The 17,244-nt window shown below is 58.4% G+C and overlaps 1 protein-coding gene across 1 annotated transcript in view; it reads right to left on the reverse strand.

Moving 5' to 3' along the window:
• Positions 1 to 2,676: 2,676 nt before the first annotated feature.
• TMEM132E (transmembrane protein 132E) overlaps positions 2,677 to 17,244 on the reverse strand; it is a 55,802-nt gene continuing 41,234 nt past the window's right edge. The window contains exons 2-9 of the mRNA XM_072747719.1: positions 14,633 to 15,563; positions 12,891 to 13,037; positions 12,416 to 12,608; positions 11,366 to 11,509; positions 8,903 to 9,108; positions 6,914 to 7,202; positions 5,781 to 5,972; positions 2,677 to 4,819 (exon numbers count right to left, since the gene is read on the reverse strand). Of these exons, the coding sequence (XP_072603820.1) occupies positions 3,764 to 4,819; positions 5,781 to 5,972; positions 6,914 to 7,202; positions 8,903 to 9,108; positions 11,366 to 11,509; positions 12,416 to 12,608; positions 12,891 to 13,037; positions 14,633 to 15,563 (3,158 nt within the window). The 3' untranslated portion in view covers positions 2,677 to 3,763. The remainder of the gene's footprint in view (positions 4,820 to 5,780; positions 5,973 to 6,913; positions 7,203 to 8,902; positions 9,109 to 11,365; positions 11,510 to 12,415; positions 12,609 to 12,890; positions 13,038 to 14,632; positions 15,564 to 17,244) is intronic.

Genomic DNA, 17,244 nt, shown 5'->3' on the forward strand with positions numbered 1-17,244 from the left:
CCTGTCTCTTTAACATGGCATTAATAATTCCTATCTCTCTAGACTCTTCTCAGCAATATTGGTGTTGAGACACTGCGGCCTCGTGAGAGAGGCCAGTGGACACTGCCTGGTGGTGGTGATTTCCATGTTCATAGAAATGAGGAAGTGAGGACCCAGAGCTGGTGATATATCAGCCGAAGATCACACACAGCAAATGTACTGTCAGACTCCAGGAGTCCTTACCAACCCGTCTTAGGAAGTATCATCGCTTCAAGTGAGAATTTCCTTCCTCTGGCCCATTTGTTGTATTTTCAGTATTCTCAGTTTGGCTCCAAGACCTCTCCTTCTCCTGAAGCCTTTCCTTAAAGGGAGCATCGTCTCTGGCACTTAGTAGGCACCTGTCAAGATTTGTTGAAGACAGGCAAAGAGGCGCAGGCAGGGCTGGTGTGGGTGGGGCAGGGGGTGGGCAGGGAGCTGAGCACCAGGGCTGGGACAGGCTCGACGTGGTTTCCCTGTCCCTCCAGCTCTGCCTTTGCCAGGCCTGACTGTCTAAGAAATCTCATTTTGCTAGCAAGCTGATTCATGGGCCTGGTGTCCCGCTGCTCCCTGAGCAGCTCTATGTCAATAACTATTCTTTACAAGGTCCCTCGATTCATTTTCGGGGTTGAAGACAAATTTTTAAAGAGAAGTTCAGTGCCAGGGCCATTCCAGAGGGGCTGTTAACTTAATGCCCTGCCTCATTCCCTCCAAGCCTGCTCCCTCTTGAACTGCACAAGGGTCAGGACTTGCCATTTCTAGCAATTGCTTCTGAGTTCTCGCATTTAGACAGGGGGTGAGGAATGAAGAGAAAGGGGCACTGTTACAGGACAGGGTGGCAGGCACAGCAGAGTTTGCCATGTAACTTTGGGCCAACTGTCCCCTTCTCCCAGTCCTCGTTTCCCTGTGTGTGAAAGCATGGATGCTGACAGACACCATGTTGATAGCTTCCACTTTGTTTCCTGGAATGGCCTGGTCTCTGAGGTTCATTTGGGAAGGAGGTCTCGGTGTCGAGCAGTGACTGGTATCCTCTCCCCGCCCTCCATCCCCATGCGGGGCAAGGTCATTGGCAATTCCACACCTGAATGCCACTGTGTCCACTCAGCTCTGTTCCCCCTGGCCCTGGTCCCCCTGCTGCAGCATCCTCCTAACTGGGTCCCTGGCCTCCCCAAATCTTCCTTTCATCACCTGGTCAGAGGGAAACAATCTGAACCTCAAGTCTGAGCCTGATCCCCCAGTCCATGCTGAGCCCACTACACTGCCTCTGACCTTTGCAACTTTGCATGTGTGTTTTGGGTCTCCCTTACCACTGGGAACTCATATTCCAGAAATATGTGCATAGAGAAACAGAAAGAATATGTGCAGAGATATGTCAGCGAAAGAAACTGGGGTTTCTTTCCATGGGGTATGGAGTATGCAGCCTCTAGGCCTTTACATGCACTGGCTTCCCTTCCTTGAATAACTCTAGGCCCTGTCCTCAGCACACACAGTTTGAGAATGTCTCCTCCCTCCTCCTCTGTGTTCCACCAACCCATGGTAAAGCTATCATATATGCCATCAATCATTACAGACAACCATGGACAGCTGGCGTGTCCATCTTCCCAGCAGGGCTGGGGCTCCTAGAGGACAGGTCCCTGGTTTTGCCTCCATGCTGCCCAGGAGGTCCCAGTGCCCAGTAGGAGCTTAATGTGTTAAATAAACAAATGGATCCTGAACATTAAGGCCTGAGATACTTCATTTTCTGAGAACCTCTACGAGCAGGGCCTGTGCTAGGAGCTTTGGTCCTCATGACCACCCTAGGGCTACCATAATCCGCTGAGCAGATGATTACAGAGGCTGGCTTCCTTCCGTGGTGGGTGACAGCATGTTGAGGTGGGCGCCACTGTAGCCCTAGTCCTGTCCTTGGTTCCTTGTGGGACAGATGCTGGGGGCTGTAGTCACCTGTCTGGGGCACTGGAGGAGGCAGCCTTGGCTGGGCTCTTGCTCTGGCCAGGCCTCCTGTCTCTGCCACCCCCACTCCTACCCCCACCAGGGCTGCTGCCCATCCTGGGGAGTGGTGACCCAGGGCCATGGGAGGCCATGGGCATACACACAGGTCAGATGTGCCCTCACAGCCTATGGGTGAGCCCTTGGCCTGTTGAGAGAGAGAGAGGCCCACTCAATGGCCTTTGCTCTCTCCTGCCTGGCTCTCGGACACAGAGACCCCCAGGCTTTCCTCCATGGAGAAGGGAGGACTCCTTGAGACCTGGTGACTGTGACAGTGACGGGGAGTAACCTGCTCCGGGAGGTGGAGTGAAGGTGGAGAAGGAATCCAGGGTGAGCTCAGGTATGCACAGCAACGCTTTTTCACCCCTTTCTTTATCCTTCGGTGTCCTCTCACCCCCTGCAAGCCTTTTCTCTGGAGGCCCTGAGGCTTGGCCCACCCTCCCGAGCCAATGATGGCAACTCCTAGAAGAGGTAGATCTTTGTGAGGTTACATTTCCGGGTCAGCGAATCCGGCCCCTCAGCACCAGAGGGTCCAAAGGGATGTGGATGTTAGAGGAGCAGCAGGCCTGCAGCCTGGTTCAGCCGTGTTGTGATCTCATGTCATTTAGTGTGCCCACAGTGTGCATGAGCGTGCGCGGGCATGCACAAGGACGAGACACAGAGCCAGGCACCATGTACTTTCTGTTCTCTGGGGGCGGCTGCTCCGGCCCCATCTGGTCACCCCCAATTTATTTAAGAAAATCTGACACAGTGGTGGGTAGAGCCCAAGAGAGAAGTGGGCTGTGGGCTGGGAGCGGTAGGGGAGATGCCCGGCTCCCTGCTGTCTTTGCCCATCCCCAGGTCCTCCACAGCATCCCCTGGTGCCCTCTCCCCCGTCCCACCAGATTCTGCTCCCTGGGGGGGATGGGTGGCTGCCCCTGCAGAGAGGAAGGAGTGGTCAGCAGAGCAGGAGGGGCCTCTAAGGCGTGTAGTGTTGCCCTCACTGTGGGCTCAGCAGGGGGATGGGGCCTCCCTGGGCCGCCCAGACCACAGTGTTGGGGCTTGGCTTGCTAGGGGCCAGCCCAGGGCTCCTCCCCATTTAGGCCCCTGCCCACAGCCCATGGGGACAGAGGAGGGAGTCCTGAGATCTCAGGAAGGTGCCTGCCTTGGCCCAAATAAGACCTCTCTGTAGGGCCAGCTCCCAGGTCCTGGGACGGGACTGGGGGGCACCTGGAAGCCAGCAGATGCTACAAGTGTCTCCCCATCCCCCAATATTTTGTCCACAGCAAGATCCTCAGCAGGGTAGGCAGCCGCCGCCTCCCCACCCTGAAGGACAGAAATCCCTGAATAGTGGTTTGAGAAAAGTCTTTGTGCAGCTTGTGACACAAGACCCCCCCAGAAGCTCCCCCACACAGGGGGAAGACAGGGGACATGGGGGGCAGGGGCACAGTGTGGGCCCCCCTCACCCCAAGCTTGGCCTCCACGCCTCACTTTTGGGGCTGGGGGTCATCTAAGATGGGAGGAGGTTCAGAAAGGGTAGAACAAGGCCTGGGATCGCTTTCGTCCTAGCAAGCTCCTGAGGAAGGAGCCGTCCGCCTTCGGTGGCAGCGTCGGGTACGGGGTGAGGTGGCAGGAAGGACCGCGTGGGGTAGGCGGCCACCCAGCACAGAGCGAAGCTGCAGGGGCAGGGAGTACAAAATCCACTTCAGCCGGCCTGCATCAGTGTGAGCGGGGGTCCCAGCTGTGTCCCACACACAGCCCACCCCCCGGGGGGACAGCGCCTCTATGCCATCTCTTTGATTCTGCGCATATAATTGTGCAGGTCCGGGGGCGCAGTGGGCCGCGTGCTGCCTGCCACATCTGGGCAGCCCCAACCCAGGTCCTCTTCGTCCTCCTCATCATCTTCCCCGGCAGGCACCGAGTCATAGGCCAGCTCCTCCGTGGGCAGCGTGGTGAAGGTGGTAAACTTGACCCGCTTGCGCTTGGAGGTGGGTGAGCTGGCAGGGTCCTCGGCCTGGTCCCGGGCCGAGCCGCCCGAGGAGCCGTCGCCCCGCCCGTGCACCTGGCTCTGCACGCTGGTCTGGGAGCTGCCGCTGCTGTGGTGGTCGCCGTGGCAGCAGGCGGGCACCGTCTCCAGCGGGTTGCCAGCGGGCGGCGACAGCTCCCCCTGCACCCGCAGCGGCTGCCCGTTGCCCAGGAACACCCAGTGGTGAGAGTGGTCCATGCTGGTCTGGCCCTCGGGCGGGATGCGCTTGTGCCGGTAGCGCAGCACGAAGACGATGCAGTTGATGAGGAAGACGAGGATAGCGAGGCAGAAGACGCCCAGCAGCGCGTACATGCCGATCTCCAGGTCCGTCAGCCCGCGGGGCATCTGCAGGAAGCCGGTGGGCAGCGGCAGGAAGTCTTCCGTGGGCGGCACCGCGGGGCTGGCGGTGCCCGGGCCTGGGGCCTCGGCTGCAGGCACCCCAGTGCCGGGTGGGCCGGCGCCCCGGGCCTCGTCCTCGCCCCCGCCGGGGCCCGGCTGGCTGGGCCCCGGGTAGTCATAAGTGGGGTCCTCCTCATCCCGCCCAAAGTGCACCCGCAGGCCCACGGGCGTCGTGGCCAGCACGCTCTTGCGCTTGGTTTTCTGGCAGGTCTCGGCGATGGTGAGCTCTGCGCGAAGCAGTTCCCCGGCCCCCTCGGCCTCCGCCACCACCAGCGGAAAGGCCCGGTCCTGGGTCACCGTGGCCACCCGCTCGTCCAGGCTGCTCACCAGCAGCCCGTAGTCCCGGGGGCTGTAGAGGGAGAGTGGGGCTGTGGTGCCATCACTGTAGGAGAGCCAGAGGCTCAGGAGGGCTTCCTGGAGGAGGAGGAGGAGGAGAAGGGGACAGGGGTTAGAGAGCTACTCCTGGCTGGCTTCACTGCTACATGCTGTGCAGATGCCAAGCTCTGTGAGGACAGACGCTGCGATAATCTGGCCCCCTGCTGAATTCCCAGCACTGGAACCTTGCCCACCAGGTGGCAGGTGCTTAGAGACAGCTGTGGGAGGAGGAAGTCCTCCTCTGGAGGCTGGAGCAGGGTAAGAGGCACATTATGGCCTCATACTGCACCATGCAGGTCCCTGTCTCCCCTTGATGAGCTGAAACATATATCCTGCCTTGTGGCCTACCTCGAGTCCGTTTTGCTGCAGGAGTAACCCCATTATCTCCATGCCTGACCTTGGGATCATCCTCATTAAACATGTGGAGGTTGAGGAGAACACATATCCCATCCAAGCCTTCTCCTCCGTTAAAACATTCTGAGAATTGCCCTCCCTGCAGATGAGGAAGCAGGGCCCCGAGAGGAGGGACTGGCCTGGGATCATGGAGCAAGTTAGGGGCAGGGGATTCTTGGGTCAGTGCTTGACACCTGCCTTCTTGCTCCCTGTGCTCCTGCCCGTCACCTCTCCACCGCTGTCCTGTAGCCTGTGTCCTGGTGTGTTGGGGGTGGTGGGAAGGCTATAGATGGGGCTCCAGAGATGGGTGAGGGTAATTCCTGGGGGTGGTGGTGGGCAGAGATGGTGATGGGCTTTCTGAGAATCCAGAAGGGGGAACCCTCAGCAGGAACATCTCAGGGTGGCAGATGCAAGGATCGAGACCTTGGCCAGCCTCCCTGTGCAGATGGCAGGGGAATGGGGTGGGCCAGGTGTGAAGGGCACCACGGTAGATGGATCTCCCATTACAGCCCTAATCTAGGGGCCTCATGGCAGAGGGACAAGCTCAAGTCCCCTTCTTCCTTCCACACCCCAAGCCCCCAGGTTGGCAAGCTGGGCATCTGGTTACCTGCTTGAGGAAGCTGAGGGTCTGTTGGGCAGCTGTGGTGGCCAGGATGGTGTGGCTGCTCCCTGGGCTGGGCCGCAGGGAGAGGGCCAGGCTGGCTACCACCTGGGCCTGCAGCTGTGTGATGCTGACTTTCTCCTCCGTCACCGTTAGCAGCGTTTCCCCGAGCACAGACTCCGTCAGTGGAGACACCACCTGAGGCAGAGTGGGACAGAGGTGGGCAAAGGCCAGGAGGGCAGCACTCCCAGGATTCCCAGCCAAGGAGGAGTCTGAGTGCTGCTGGAAAAGACGCCTGGAACCGGGGGGAAGTGAGGGCAGGTTGGGAGGCAGGACTCTTGGGCTCTGCCTTAGGGCTGTACCTGGAAACCAGGATCCAGAGGCCAGGTGAGTTTCAGGGGCTCACGAGAGCCAGGCAGGAACACGGATGAGAGAGGTGGGCAGATTTTAAGGTACACAGTAGCCCCACATAGTGATAAATAGCAACGGATGTTTGGCCTCAACATCAGAGACACAAAAGGGAGTGGTGGGGTCGTGGCAAAGAGGAGAACTCGTCCTCATGCAGGGAGGGCACCAGTATTGACTCCAGCCAATGATTGCCACGTGGGACTGTGGGCTCAGTGTTGCCAGATGCATGTTTTGCAAAATGAGAAATCTAGATTTTTTTTTAAAACTGAGATGCTCCCCATGTTTCAATGTTGGATCAGTTGCTTTACAGATAAACACATCTGCAGGTAGATTCTAGCCAACCGGTCACACAATTGACAATCTCTTAGGGGATGATTTCCACCCAGTTGTAGAGAAGGAGGGTCAGAGTTGAGTTCCTAGGTGCCCGGATTCCCTTTCCTGCCCCCCCTCCTCACCCACGCGTGCTCTCAGGGATGTGCCCTGAGCCATACAGAGGTGGTAAAGGTTGACAGGGTTTGCAGGGAGAGCCTTCACCAAGGGGAAGTGGAAGGTGATCACCTCTGATGTCGGGATTTCAGGAAGGGGGAGGGTGGGGGAGGAGGAAGAGTGTGTTGTTTTGGGGGCCTGCTGGGGTTGACCCAGGAGGCTGAGGCCCTAGGAATCCTGTCCCAGGAACGTTCCTGTTCTCTGCCCACAGGTAACCAAGGCTACTGGCAGGGTCCCGTGCCTACCTTGAAGGGGGTGGTGCCAGGCTCCAGGCCCGCCAGCGTGCTGCTGTCCACCATGCGTGCCACTCGGGGGTCACCCACCCGCATGAAGTCGCTGACCAGGTCGGTGACCTCCACCAGCCAGTCCGGGCCCAGCATGGTGACCACCTGGTCGGTGCCCTCAGATGATGTCGTGTGGAACTGGGTGAAGACCTGTAGGGTGGCATGCTGGTACTGCAGGGTGCAGCCACGGCTCATGCTCTGGCGTCGCTCCTCTTCCTCCTCATCCTCATCCTCACTCTCCCGGGCCGACCTGGGTTGGGAGGTGGAGTGGGGGGAGGTGGGGGTGGTCAGGACTCCTCACCTGCCTCTGAACTGCACAAGTCACTGTCTGCCCCGTGCCCCGCTGGCTCCTTCCCTGCTCCCCGAAAGCCTCCCTCCTGCCCCACTCCTTCTGTCTCTGCCAAGCTTGGAGCCAGGAGGCCCCAGTCCTCACTTTCTTAGGAAGGTACTTTCTGGACCCTCCCTCTCGGCCTCTGCGGGACTCCACCCAGGCCTGGGAATAGGTGGTGCTGAAGGCTGGCATGGGCTGTCCTTTTCAGCGCTAAGCCTGCACGCGGCCTTGTTTTGGGCTCTAAACTGGAGCAAAGGTGCTCCCTGTTACGGAGGGCCAGAACGCTTGGTGGCCTGGGTTCCTCCTGCTTATCGCAAAACCTCAGTGGAGAGAGGTAAACTGAGGCAAGCACTGGTAAGCGCAGGGGAGCCAGGACTTGATGACTTGGGAAATTTGGCCTATTCAGACTGCCAAAGATGCTAAAACTAGGAGATTCACAGTCAGGATAGCATGCTCCCTGTGAGAGAGAGTGTGTCAAGGACGTGGCTAGTGCTTTGCTCCTGCTTGTAGAAGGATGGAGCACCCAGAACATCTCTTCACAGAGGGCTCGCAGGTGATGTGTTACCGCATCCTCACAACCACGCTGAGGTAAGGATTAACGTGCCCACTTTGCAGTTGAAGGAACAGGGGAGCAGAGAGGCTGTGTAGGTCGTCTGAGGTTGCCCAGCTAGTGAACAGCAGTCAAGATTGAAACCCAGGATGTCTGGCTTCAGAGTTCACTGTGCCCTTGTTACTCAAAGCTGGTCCTCCCCGAGCTAGTCCCAGTGCAGAATCACAGGCCCCCTCCCAGACCCACTGGATCAGAATCCGCACTTTAACAGGCTCCTCAGATGATTCTTATGCACTTTCAAGTCTGAGAGGCTCTGATCTACATGGCCTGGCTGTTCCTAATCTCTATAGAATGGACTGCGCCCAGCTCTCCCTTGGCCGCCTGCTTCTCTTCCGGCCCAGCCCCTCCTCTCTTAGTTGCCCACCTCTCTTCCTCTCTCTGGCTTTTCTCTCCAGCAGCAATGAGGGGTGTGTGAAGTACATGCCCCAGAGATGCACAGTCAGGTGTGTGAGGTGCCCCCCAGCCAGGGAGGCTGGTGTGAGTCACTGTACGCCTGGGCTGATGGGCTCACGAGTATACCCCTGCTATGCACAGGCCGAGTACATGTGTCTGGGTGTGTGTGCTCCTGCACTGCTGTGTCTGCTCCATCTTGTCTGTGGCCCAGCTACTCTCTCACTCTGTCTCCCCAGCCAATTCCTTTCCACCCATTCTTGAAGACTTGGTCAGGAGTCACCTCTTCCAGGAAGCCTGTCTTGGTTTGTCTTGGAGGGGAGGTGGTTTTCTCCTATGTGCCACTTGATTCCCTGCACACATGTATCCACCATGTCCTGTGGCATGAACAGGACAGTTTCTGCTGGATCCAGAGCTTGGCTGGGTCAGGCACCAGCCACCACACCCACCCCATGTCTCAAGCACCCATCAGTGTCTGGCACACAGTTGTTGCTCAATAAAAGTGTGCTGACTGCATAACCGACCTGCAGGTGTATACCTAGGGCCTTACACACATACGCGGACCAGACTATGTGCCAGGGCTGTGTCCACCTGTGAGTATCCTGAGGAAGGGCTGTACCTCCGGTCGGGGAGGATAGGTACCCTCCAGCCCTTCACTTGGCTGAGGCGTGCGTCCGAGAGTTCGATGTGCAGGGGCAGCTTGGGGACCCAGACTGTCATTTCCAGAGGGGCATTGAGGATGTCATAGCGGAAGGTGACCCTGGCGTTCATGGACCCACGAGACTCCTTTCCACTCACAAACACATAGTCGCAGCTGCTGGATACCTGGGGATGGGAAGGGAGGTTGGTTGGCATGTCTTGCCTACAGGGCATCCTGTGGGCTGACAGGGAGGAACAAGGTGGGGGAAGGCACCAAATTTACTTCCTCTGGGAGGTGTCCACTTCGGGTGTCTCTGTTCCCATTATTTCTTCACAGATCATCTCCCAGTGGCTATGAGGGGACGTTTTGCTCCCTGGCAGGGAGCCAGCATGCACCTGCTCTTACCCGAGGCTGCTTCTGGTGTGCCAGACCACATCCCCCAGGGCTGGCTCCCCTTCCCAGTGTGACTGCCTGTGCTCTGGCATAGGTGTCTTTCGGTAGGGTCCTCTGTAGTATAGAGGGGCACGTCCTGAACCCTTGACTCTTCCGTGGCCCATCTGGCCCTGTGGCCCCAGAAAAATAAGCAGCTGCTTCATTTCAGGTGAGGGGACCCTTCTGGCCAGGGGGTGGAGGTGGGGGATGGGGAGAGGAAAAACCAGGACAGACTGGTGGACGGTGGCCACCAGTGGGTGCAGCTTTTATAAATGCCCACTGAGACACCAACTTATGTTCCTAAAGGTTCCTGGGATGGACACGTGCTTGCTGAACACATCTTGGTGGATACCTGGGCCAGTACTCAGGACAGATGTAAGTGGGTGTACCCATTAAGTATGTCCAGTATGGACCTGGCACACTCAGGACTAAATCTCGTGTGCAGTGCATTTAGGTGTTCCTGTTGGTACATGCCCATGGGTGCACACCCTCGCATTTGGGGAGGGTCTAATCATGCAGCTGGCGGGCTTCTGACAGTCTGCAGGCTCTGGTAGGGAGCAGGGAGGGTGCCCAGGCTGTGGCTCATCTCTGATGAGCCCCTAGCTGTTCCCAAACTCCTGCTAGCTCCCTTAATCTTCTCAGATGGGGATGGTAGGACGTGGGGCAGCAGCCCTGCCAGAAATGCTCATTTCCCACTTCAGAAGGCAGAGAATTCCATCTGAAGGCTGGCAAATTCCATTCAGAGTGTTGGCAAACTCCATAAAGAACCTGAGTGCATTTCATTGAGAATGGAGACAAATTCCAGTTAGGATCTTTGCAAATTCCCTTTGGTATCTAAGCAGTGGAGACTTTGTTCTGGTCCACTCTGTGGCGGGGATGGGGGGAGCCTGGGGGGGCAGAGGCAGGTGCTGGATGAGGGTGTTTGAGAGCAGGTCCATTTTTTTTTCCTGTCCCAGCCTGCCAGCCCTGGAAAGCCCCAGGGGCCGATGGGGGTGTGGTACCAAGCCATCTGCTCTGGCTCACGTGGGGGGCATTCTGCCTGGGTGGGGGGGTGGATGAGGCGAGGCTCCAGCTCCCAGGACCTGGAGGGATCTGGGGCAGAGTGTGGAGAGAGAGGGAGCGTGCACACTCCAGGCTAGCCCCAGTTAGAGAAAGAAGGACACCCACGGCCCATTCCTCCTGCTCTCCTTCAGGCTGAGCTATTTACAGGCATAGGGAACAGATTCCCTTGTCTGATCATCTGATTTTGGCACCTGCTGGAGGCCGGCCTGATAAACAGCTCACCCACCACACCGACACCAGGGCTGCCACACTCCTGCATTACCACCCATCCCACTACCAAAAGAGGCAAATCTGGAGGCCCTCCTGGGGGTGGTGGCAAACTGGGTCATTTGAGTCACACTGATGTCCTGTTTGTTGGGCCATGAGGACCTGGGGCCCAGAGGGGGTCTCTGGGGAGGAGATCTAGGAGGGGCCTTCAGGAGTTGGTGGATTTGGGGTGTGTGTGCCCTGAGCAGGTCCTTCCTTATACGATCTTCATGACTGGCCCAATCACATGCTTTTGGGGTTTCCTCTCTGAGTGGAATCTCCTCCATTTGGGCACCAGCAGCTAGGGTCAGAGCATGTCCTTGAGGGGCCCCCTCTCCACCCACGTTGCCTTGCCTGGTGTCTGTCCGGGCAGGGGCTCAATAATCACTTGCTGCATTGGCTTGAGCTCAGGCTGTCAACACTGCCTTCTCCCCAGTGCCTGCCTAATAATGGTCTCATGTTCCTGCAGGAAGCCCTCCAGGACCAGCAGTACCTGGGGATTCTCCTCACCCCACCTAGGCTAGCTGCAGGATGCCTGAAGCTTATTCTATCCACCCCCCCCCCCCACACACACAATTTCTTCTCTTCCTGCCTACCACAGGGAGCTGCCTGGGATGTGAATTCCCCTCTGGCTTGGGGTTCCGCCCCGCCCCCGAAGGTCTGAGGCCTTCTTCCCAGGGTCCCTGTCTCCAGGAAGCCCACCTTGATGATGTCCTCATTGTCAGATTCGCATTCCACCAAGGCAGAGACATCTAGGACGAGGCCAGTCACCTCGATGGCGATGACCTTGACAGGGATGGCCACCGTCCTGCCAGTCAGGATAGCAGTGTTGATAATCTCCGTGTCCTGCAGGGAGGGTGGGGCCCTGCTGAGCTGGGGTGCTGGTGGTCCTCCGCTCTCCCAGGACACAGCAGCCGAGGCCTGGGCTCCTGGCTGCCCTACCCCTCAGGTGCACGGCCTTCCCCCCGGGACACCTGCACTCATGTGCAGACAGGTGCATCCGCCCAGTTTCACTCATCTTCTCAGATGCTGTGCTTGCTCGGCCTCCTGCTGTAGGCTTCTGCCTCTACCTCAGTCGGCTGCCAGGAAACAGCCCTGCCCCAGTGCCCCATCATCTTCTCTCGACACCTCGCAGGCCCCTCAGCACTCACAGAGTCACATACAGCACATCTGCCTGGCCTGGCCCAATGTCCCTCTGGCCATGTGAGGTGTCCTGGGATGGTCTCATGTTTGCCTGACATTCCAGGTACCCTGGGGCTGTTCACAGAAGATCATTCCAGCCTTACCACCCCCTGGCCCCTAGGCACTCTTCCTAAATCCAGTGCACCTTAGACCAAACTACTCACATTGCCATCGCCACAGCTTTGCCCTCGTGATCCCCTGCCTAGAGCACCGTCCTCACCTTCTCTGATTCTATGAGCCCTTCCTTCCAAGCGTGTCCTTCAGGATTCAACTGCATGGTTACCTCCTCCAGGAAACTCCGCTGAGTGGCCTTTCCATGGGTGACTTCTCCCATCTCTGTCCCCCTGAGCATCTGCTGTCCTACTCCAGCCCAGGCACAGAGTACCACCTGCCTCCACACACTCACGCACACACACCTATACCCATAGGCACACCTGGGTGCAGGAGGCACTCACGCACTTGGGCGCATGCACTGATCCATACACATGCACAGCTGGGCACATGCCTGTCACACACATGCACCTACGACAGACATATGCACCCACCGACCCAGTCGCCTGCCCTGCTCACCATGGCTAGGGGCAGGATGGCTTGTACATCCCGCTGGATGACGGTCAGCTCTGTGACCGCCCGCTCCAGGTCAGGCAGAGCGCTGTGGCCGCGGTAGTCAATGTGCCACATGATCCTCCGCTTGACCGACTGGCTGGTAAAGTTCTCCATCTCAAAGTCCAGTTGCAGGATCTCCAGGGGCCCCTGGCCTTCCCTGCAGGGTGGGGGCAAGAAGCAGAGCCCAGGAGGAAGGGCAGGGAGTATCTCAGGAGCCCTGAAATCCCTGGTGGGAACCCCAGCCCTCCTTGGCAGCCTGCCTACTGGGTCCTTTTGAGGCTTCTCCAACCACCCGAGGTGCCCCAACCTGGACCTCAGAGTCCCCACAATCTGAGCCCCAGCCCTTCTGCCAGCCGGGCCTCCTCCATCATGAAACGCCCCCCACCCCTTCTAGTTGCTGTCCTGCAACAAGGTGGACAGAGGTGCCACCTCGGCTTACCAGGGGGGCAGGGGAGTGCCCTGGGCCCAGGCCACATCCACGGTGGCTGTCGAATGCTTTGCCCCGGTCAGCAGCTCCGAGGTCACGTGCCACTGGCCACTCCGTGACTTGGTGCCCAGAAGGGTCACACCCTTCTTGGCCTTCACCCTGGGACAAAATGGAGGCAGAGGAGGGAGAGGGTCAGCCTAGGGCCCAGTGGTTGCCCGCCTGGCCACCCCCCTGGGCTGAGGCTAAGAGTAGGGGGAACGGGTGAGTAAATCACCCCAAGTTTTAGACCTAGTGCTTGAGATGAACCTGGGGAATCTGGTATCATGTAGCTGAAATCTCTGACCCTTGGTGGAGGCTACAAGTGCTTCTACCATATCTCTCTGCCAAGTTTTATCAAAGCTCTACTTGCATACCTCAATGACAGGGGACTCACTACTGCACACATCCCATTCTATTCTCAGAAAGCCCCTAAGGACCAGAAGCCCCTTTCCTATATTTAGCTGAAATGTCATGGGTTCTGCTGGGGAAAGAGAGAACAGCTGACCTTCATCTCAATTGTAAGAGTTCTTCAGACAGTAGGAAGGGAGCAGGTGTTCCCTGAGTCCTCTCTTTGTACAGGCCTAAAATCTCTAGTTTCTCCAGTTGTTACTTTTTGCCACAGTTTCAGGTCAGCGCTTGCAACTAGGGTTCAACCCTTGCAAGTAAGACTAGTCCCTCTCCTCTGGACACTGAACACATAGGCACTGCAGCCTATACAACACTTCAGCTGTGCTCTAATCCTGACTAAAGCAGAATGGTGACCACTTCCTTAAGTTTACATGCTCTACTCCTATTAATGTAGCCCAAGATCTGTGATGACTGATTTAAGTCATATTCACATTCAGATATCAATCATTGAGTCAGGTCTTATCTCTTCCAGGAGTATCTGAACTTTAAGGTGGTACACTCAGGAGAGAGGGCAATACTTAACTCAAAGAAATTGGAGGCTAATGGTGATGTTTTGGGTCCTCTGCATAGTGCCTGGGGTAAGGGGAATGTTTTGGTGGGGCCTTGGAGACGACTTAGGGCATTTCTGAACTTGTGAACTGTATCCTGTTCAGGGTGTAGAAAAGGCTGGGACACCTTTTTTTCCTCCCAACTCCAGGATGGGGCAAACGTCCTGACACATGGACAGACTCCTGCTCATCTTTTGGCTCCTAGCCAAGGGGCTGCTCTCTGATTTCCATATCTTCTCTTTGATCTGGGTTTCCTCATCTGTGAAATGGGAGAGTTGTGCCAGCTAACGTCTTGGGCCCTTCCATCCCCATTCTGTCATTCTTGATACCTATGCTCGTGAAAACTGACCCTTCTCCTTGGCCATTTCTTTCTCTTTTTTCTCTTTTTTAAGATTATTTATTTATTTATTAGAGACAGAGAGAGAGAGAGAGAGAAACAGGCAGAGGGAGAAGCAGGCCCCATGCAGGGAGCCGGAGGCGGGTCTCTATCCCGGGTCTCCAGGATCAGGCCCTGGGTGGAAGGCGGCGCTAAACCGCTGCGCCACCGGGGCTTCCTTGGCCATCTCTGTGAGCTACAGAGGTCGGGCAGAAATTTTTGCCGCCATCAGGCCTAGTGAGTACGGTGTCTTCCTGGGGTTGCTCAAGTGATGATTAGGAGGCTGGCCAGGCAGGTGTGGGGACACCCCTAGCGGGCCGTGCTATGCATTTGACCTTGGACAGAAAGGCAGCCCCCTCGACCTCGACCCACAAGCCCCCCACCTGAGTGTGAAATGCTCCACGCTGGGGCTGGAGGGAGAGGAGGAGTTGGGCGCCAGGTAGAGGAGGATGCTGAGCACTTCCCCAGGCTTGAGGGGCCGATCAGGCAGGCGGATCATGAGGTTGCTGTCCAGCCGGTGCTCCTGCAGAGTCCTCCTGGGGGGCGGGCGGAACAGGCTGATGCTCCCGATGCGCAGCAGGGGGTGCTGGGTGGGGCTCTCGGCGCGGGCGCCCGCCCCCGGCCCGGCCCCTCGCCGGGCGCCCCCGCAGCCGCCCGAGGCGTCGGGGGCGTGGAGGGTGTAGTAGAGCTCCGCCTGCTGACTCTCCCCCGCCGCCTCGGGCTCCAGCCCCTCGGGAGGCTTGCGGCGCGCGGCGGGCGGCGCGGCGGGGGCCGGGGGCCCGAACCAGGCCAGGGGCAGCTCGGCCCGCACCAGGCAGGTGGCCAGGCCCCCGGCCAGGCGGCAGGAGCTCTTGACCTCGCGGGCGTCCCGGAAGGCGTGCAGGCGGACACAGGGCAGCCGCTCGGTGACGCCGAAGTCGTCCCAGTCGCGGCCGGCCACGTAGAAGAGCACCTGGGCCACGGGCTGCGAGGCGGGCACGCGGGCGCGGACGATGAAGGCGCGCACCTTCCAGTTGACGGTCAGGCGCTCGGGGATGTCCAGCGTGCTGGACGGCTGCAGCAGCTCCCGGCCCACCACCTGGCTGGTGCTGAACGGCCCCAGGGACACGTTGAGGACGGGCAGCTCCTTGGTCTGGAACACCACGAAGGGCTCGGAGCGCTGCAGGGAGCCGTTGGCGGCGGCGGGCGGCGGGGGCCGCGCGTCCCGCAGGAAGAAGGCCAGCCGGGTGCGCGACAGGCGGTAGCTGACCGGCAGCACCGGGCTGGCCTGCGGCCCCGGGGGGCTGGGGCTGGCCGGGTGCGAGCGGCCCGAGGCTGGGGACAGACAGAGCGAGAGCCCGGAGGGGTCAGCAGGGGCTGCGCTGGGACGGCAGGGCACCCCAGCCCCCCGGCCGCAGAGGGCACCCCAGCCCCCCGGCCGCAGAGGGCAACCGCCCCAAGCTCTGCTCCGCGCCCCCCCCCCCCCCCCCCGGTGCTGGGGTGCCAACTGTCCTCACCATTGCCTCTTTTGGGGCAGCGTGGGGGGGGGGGGGCAGAGCTGATACCAACGCAAAGCACTGAGGCTTTAAGGAGTTTACCCCCCTCCCACCACCACCGCCCTGCACCCTCATCTGTAAAATGAGGGTAAAGTGGGGTTTCTGCCTCCAAGTGCGGTCATGAAGATTTACCAAGTAGTGTGCGGGAAGGGCTCAGAGCACACAGACTCTTGCCATGACAGCTTGCTCCACGAGCATTAGCTCGTTTGATCCTCAGATGGATCCTCCCAACTAGGCCGTCTGCCATCGCCATGGATTCAATCCATTTTCTATCAATTTCTCTTTTTTTGAGAGCCGGTTCCTTAGATCTTACAGGTAAAGGCACAGAGTGCTTAAGCAATTTACCCAAGGCATGTGAGTGACGGGGGGGGGGGGGGGGGGGGGGGGGGGGGGCCAGCAATGAGATTCGAACCCCGGGGCCCCCTGACCCTCAAAGCCAAGCCAGTTCCTTCTTCAGCTGCCTCAGATGGTGCAGAGATCTGTACCTATCCCATTCCCCCCCCCTCCCCCCGCCCCGCAGCGCCCTGCTCCCTCCCCTCCTTGCACTATACACGCAAAGAATCCACCCCCCAGCGCCCTGCTCCCTCCCCCCCTTGCGCTATGCATGCAAGGAATTTGATCCACCCCACAGTCTCACAAACCCTTCTTGGGTCTGACATCTCTGGTCCCCACCCCACATCCCTGCAGGACCCTGCCAAATTCTTGCAATTCCACCTCTTGACTCTGTGCTGTGTCCCCAGAACCCTGCCCCAGTTCTGGCCTGGATCCCGTTGCTATGACAACGTCACAGGGCAGGACTGGGTCTCCCCTCTCCCCTGAACCACTTCCTTGGCATCCCCTCCCCTCCACAGCAGCAGAGTGATTTGTTTGTCCTGGACGCGAATGGGCCCCTCACCGCCAGCTCACTCCTGTTGACACTGTCAAGGAGTAGGAAGGACCACGATGTGGGGGTTCAAGGTTTGAGAAGCAGTTCTGGATCTTCCTATGGACCCCCCTGTCGCTTCCCTCACCTTGAAAATCAGGATCATAATAATAGTGCTGCTCTGAAAAGGATGTTGTGCTGTCATTGTTCTGTTTTCAAGATTCAAATAAGAAAGCAGACCATAAATTGTGTGACACACTGCCAATGTCTGTTAAGTATTATGAGAGACTCTCCCCCTTCAGTTTACAAAACAAAATTCAAACTCAACCTTGAGCCTGAGTCCTCAGGGTCCTCTACAATGTGGTTCAGGTTCCCCTTTCCCTAGGACTCCTCCTCCCAAGTCCCTGCTGCCAGCATAACTGGACAACTTCTGGCTTTAGCATTTGCCAACACTACCTTATCTCCCCTCCTTTGCTCATGCTGTGCCCTCTGAGTCAAAGTCTCTCCTAACTACAGGCATCCACATAGGAACCTGCCCCCGAGGTCCAGCTCCAATGCCACCTCCTCCAGGAAGCCCTCTAAGATATGACTCCCCAAT

This window comes from Vulpes vulpes, chromosome 2 (genome assembly GCF_048418805.1).
Source record: "Vulpes vulpes isolate BD-2025 chromosome 2, VulVul3, whole genome shotgun sequence".
Classification (NCBI taxonomy): domain Eukaryota; kingdom Metazoa; phylum Chordata; class Mammalia; order Carnivora; family Canidae; genus Vulpes; species Vulpes vulpes.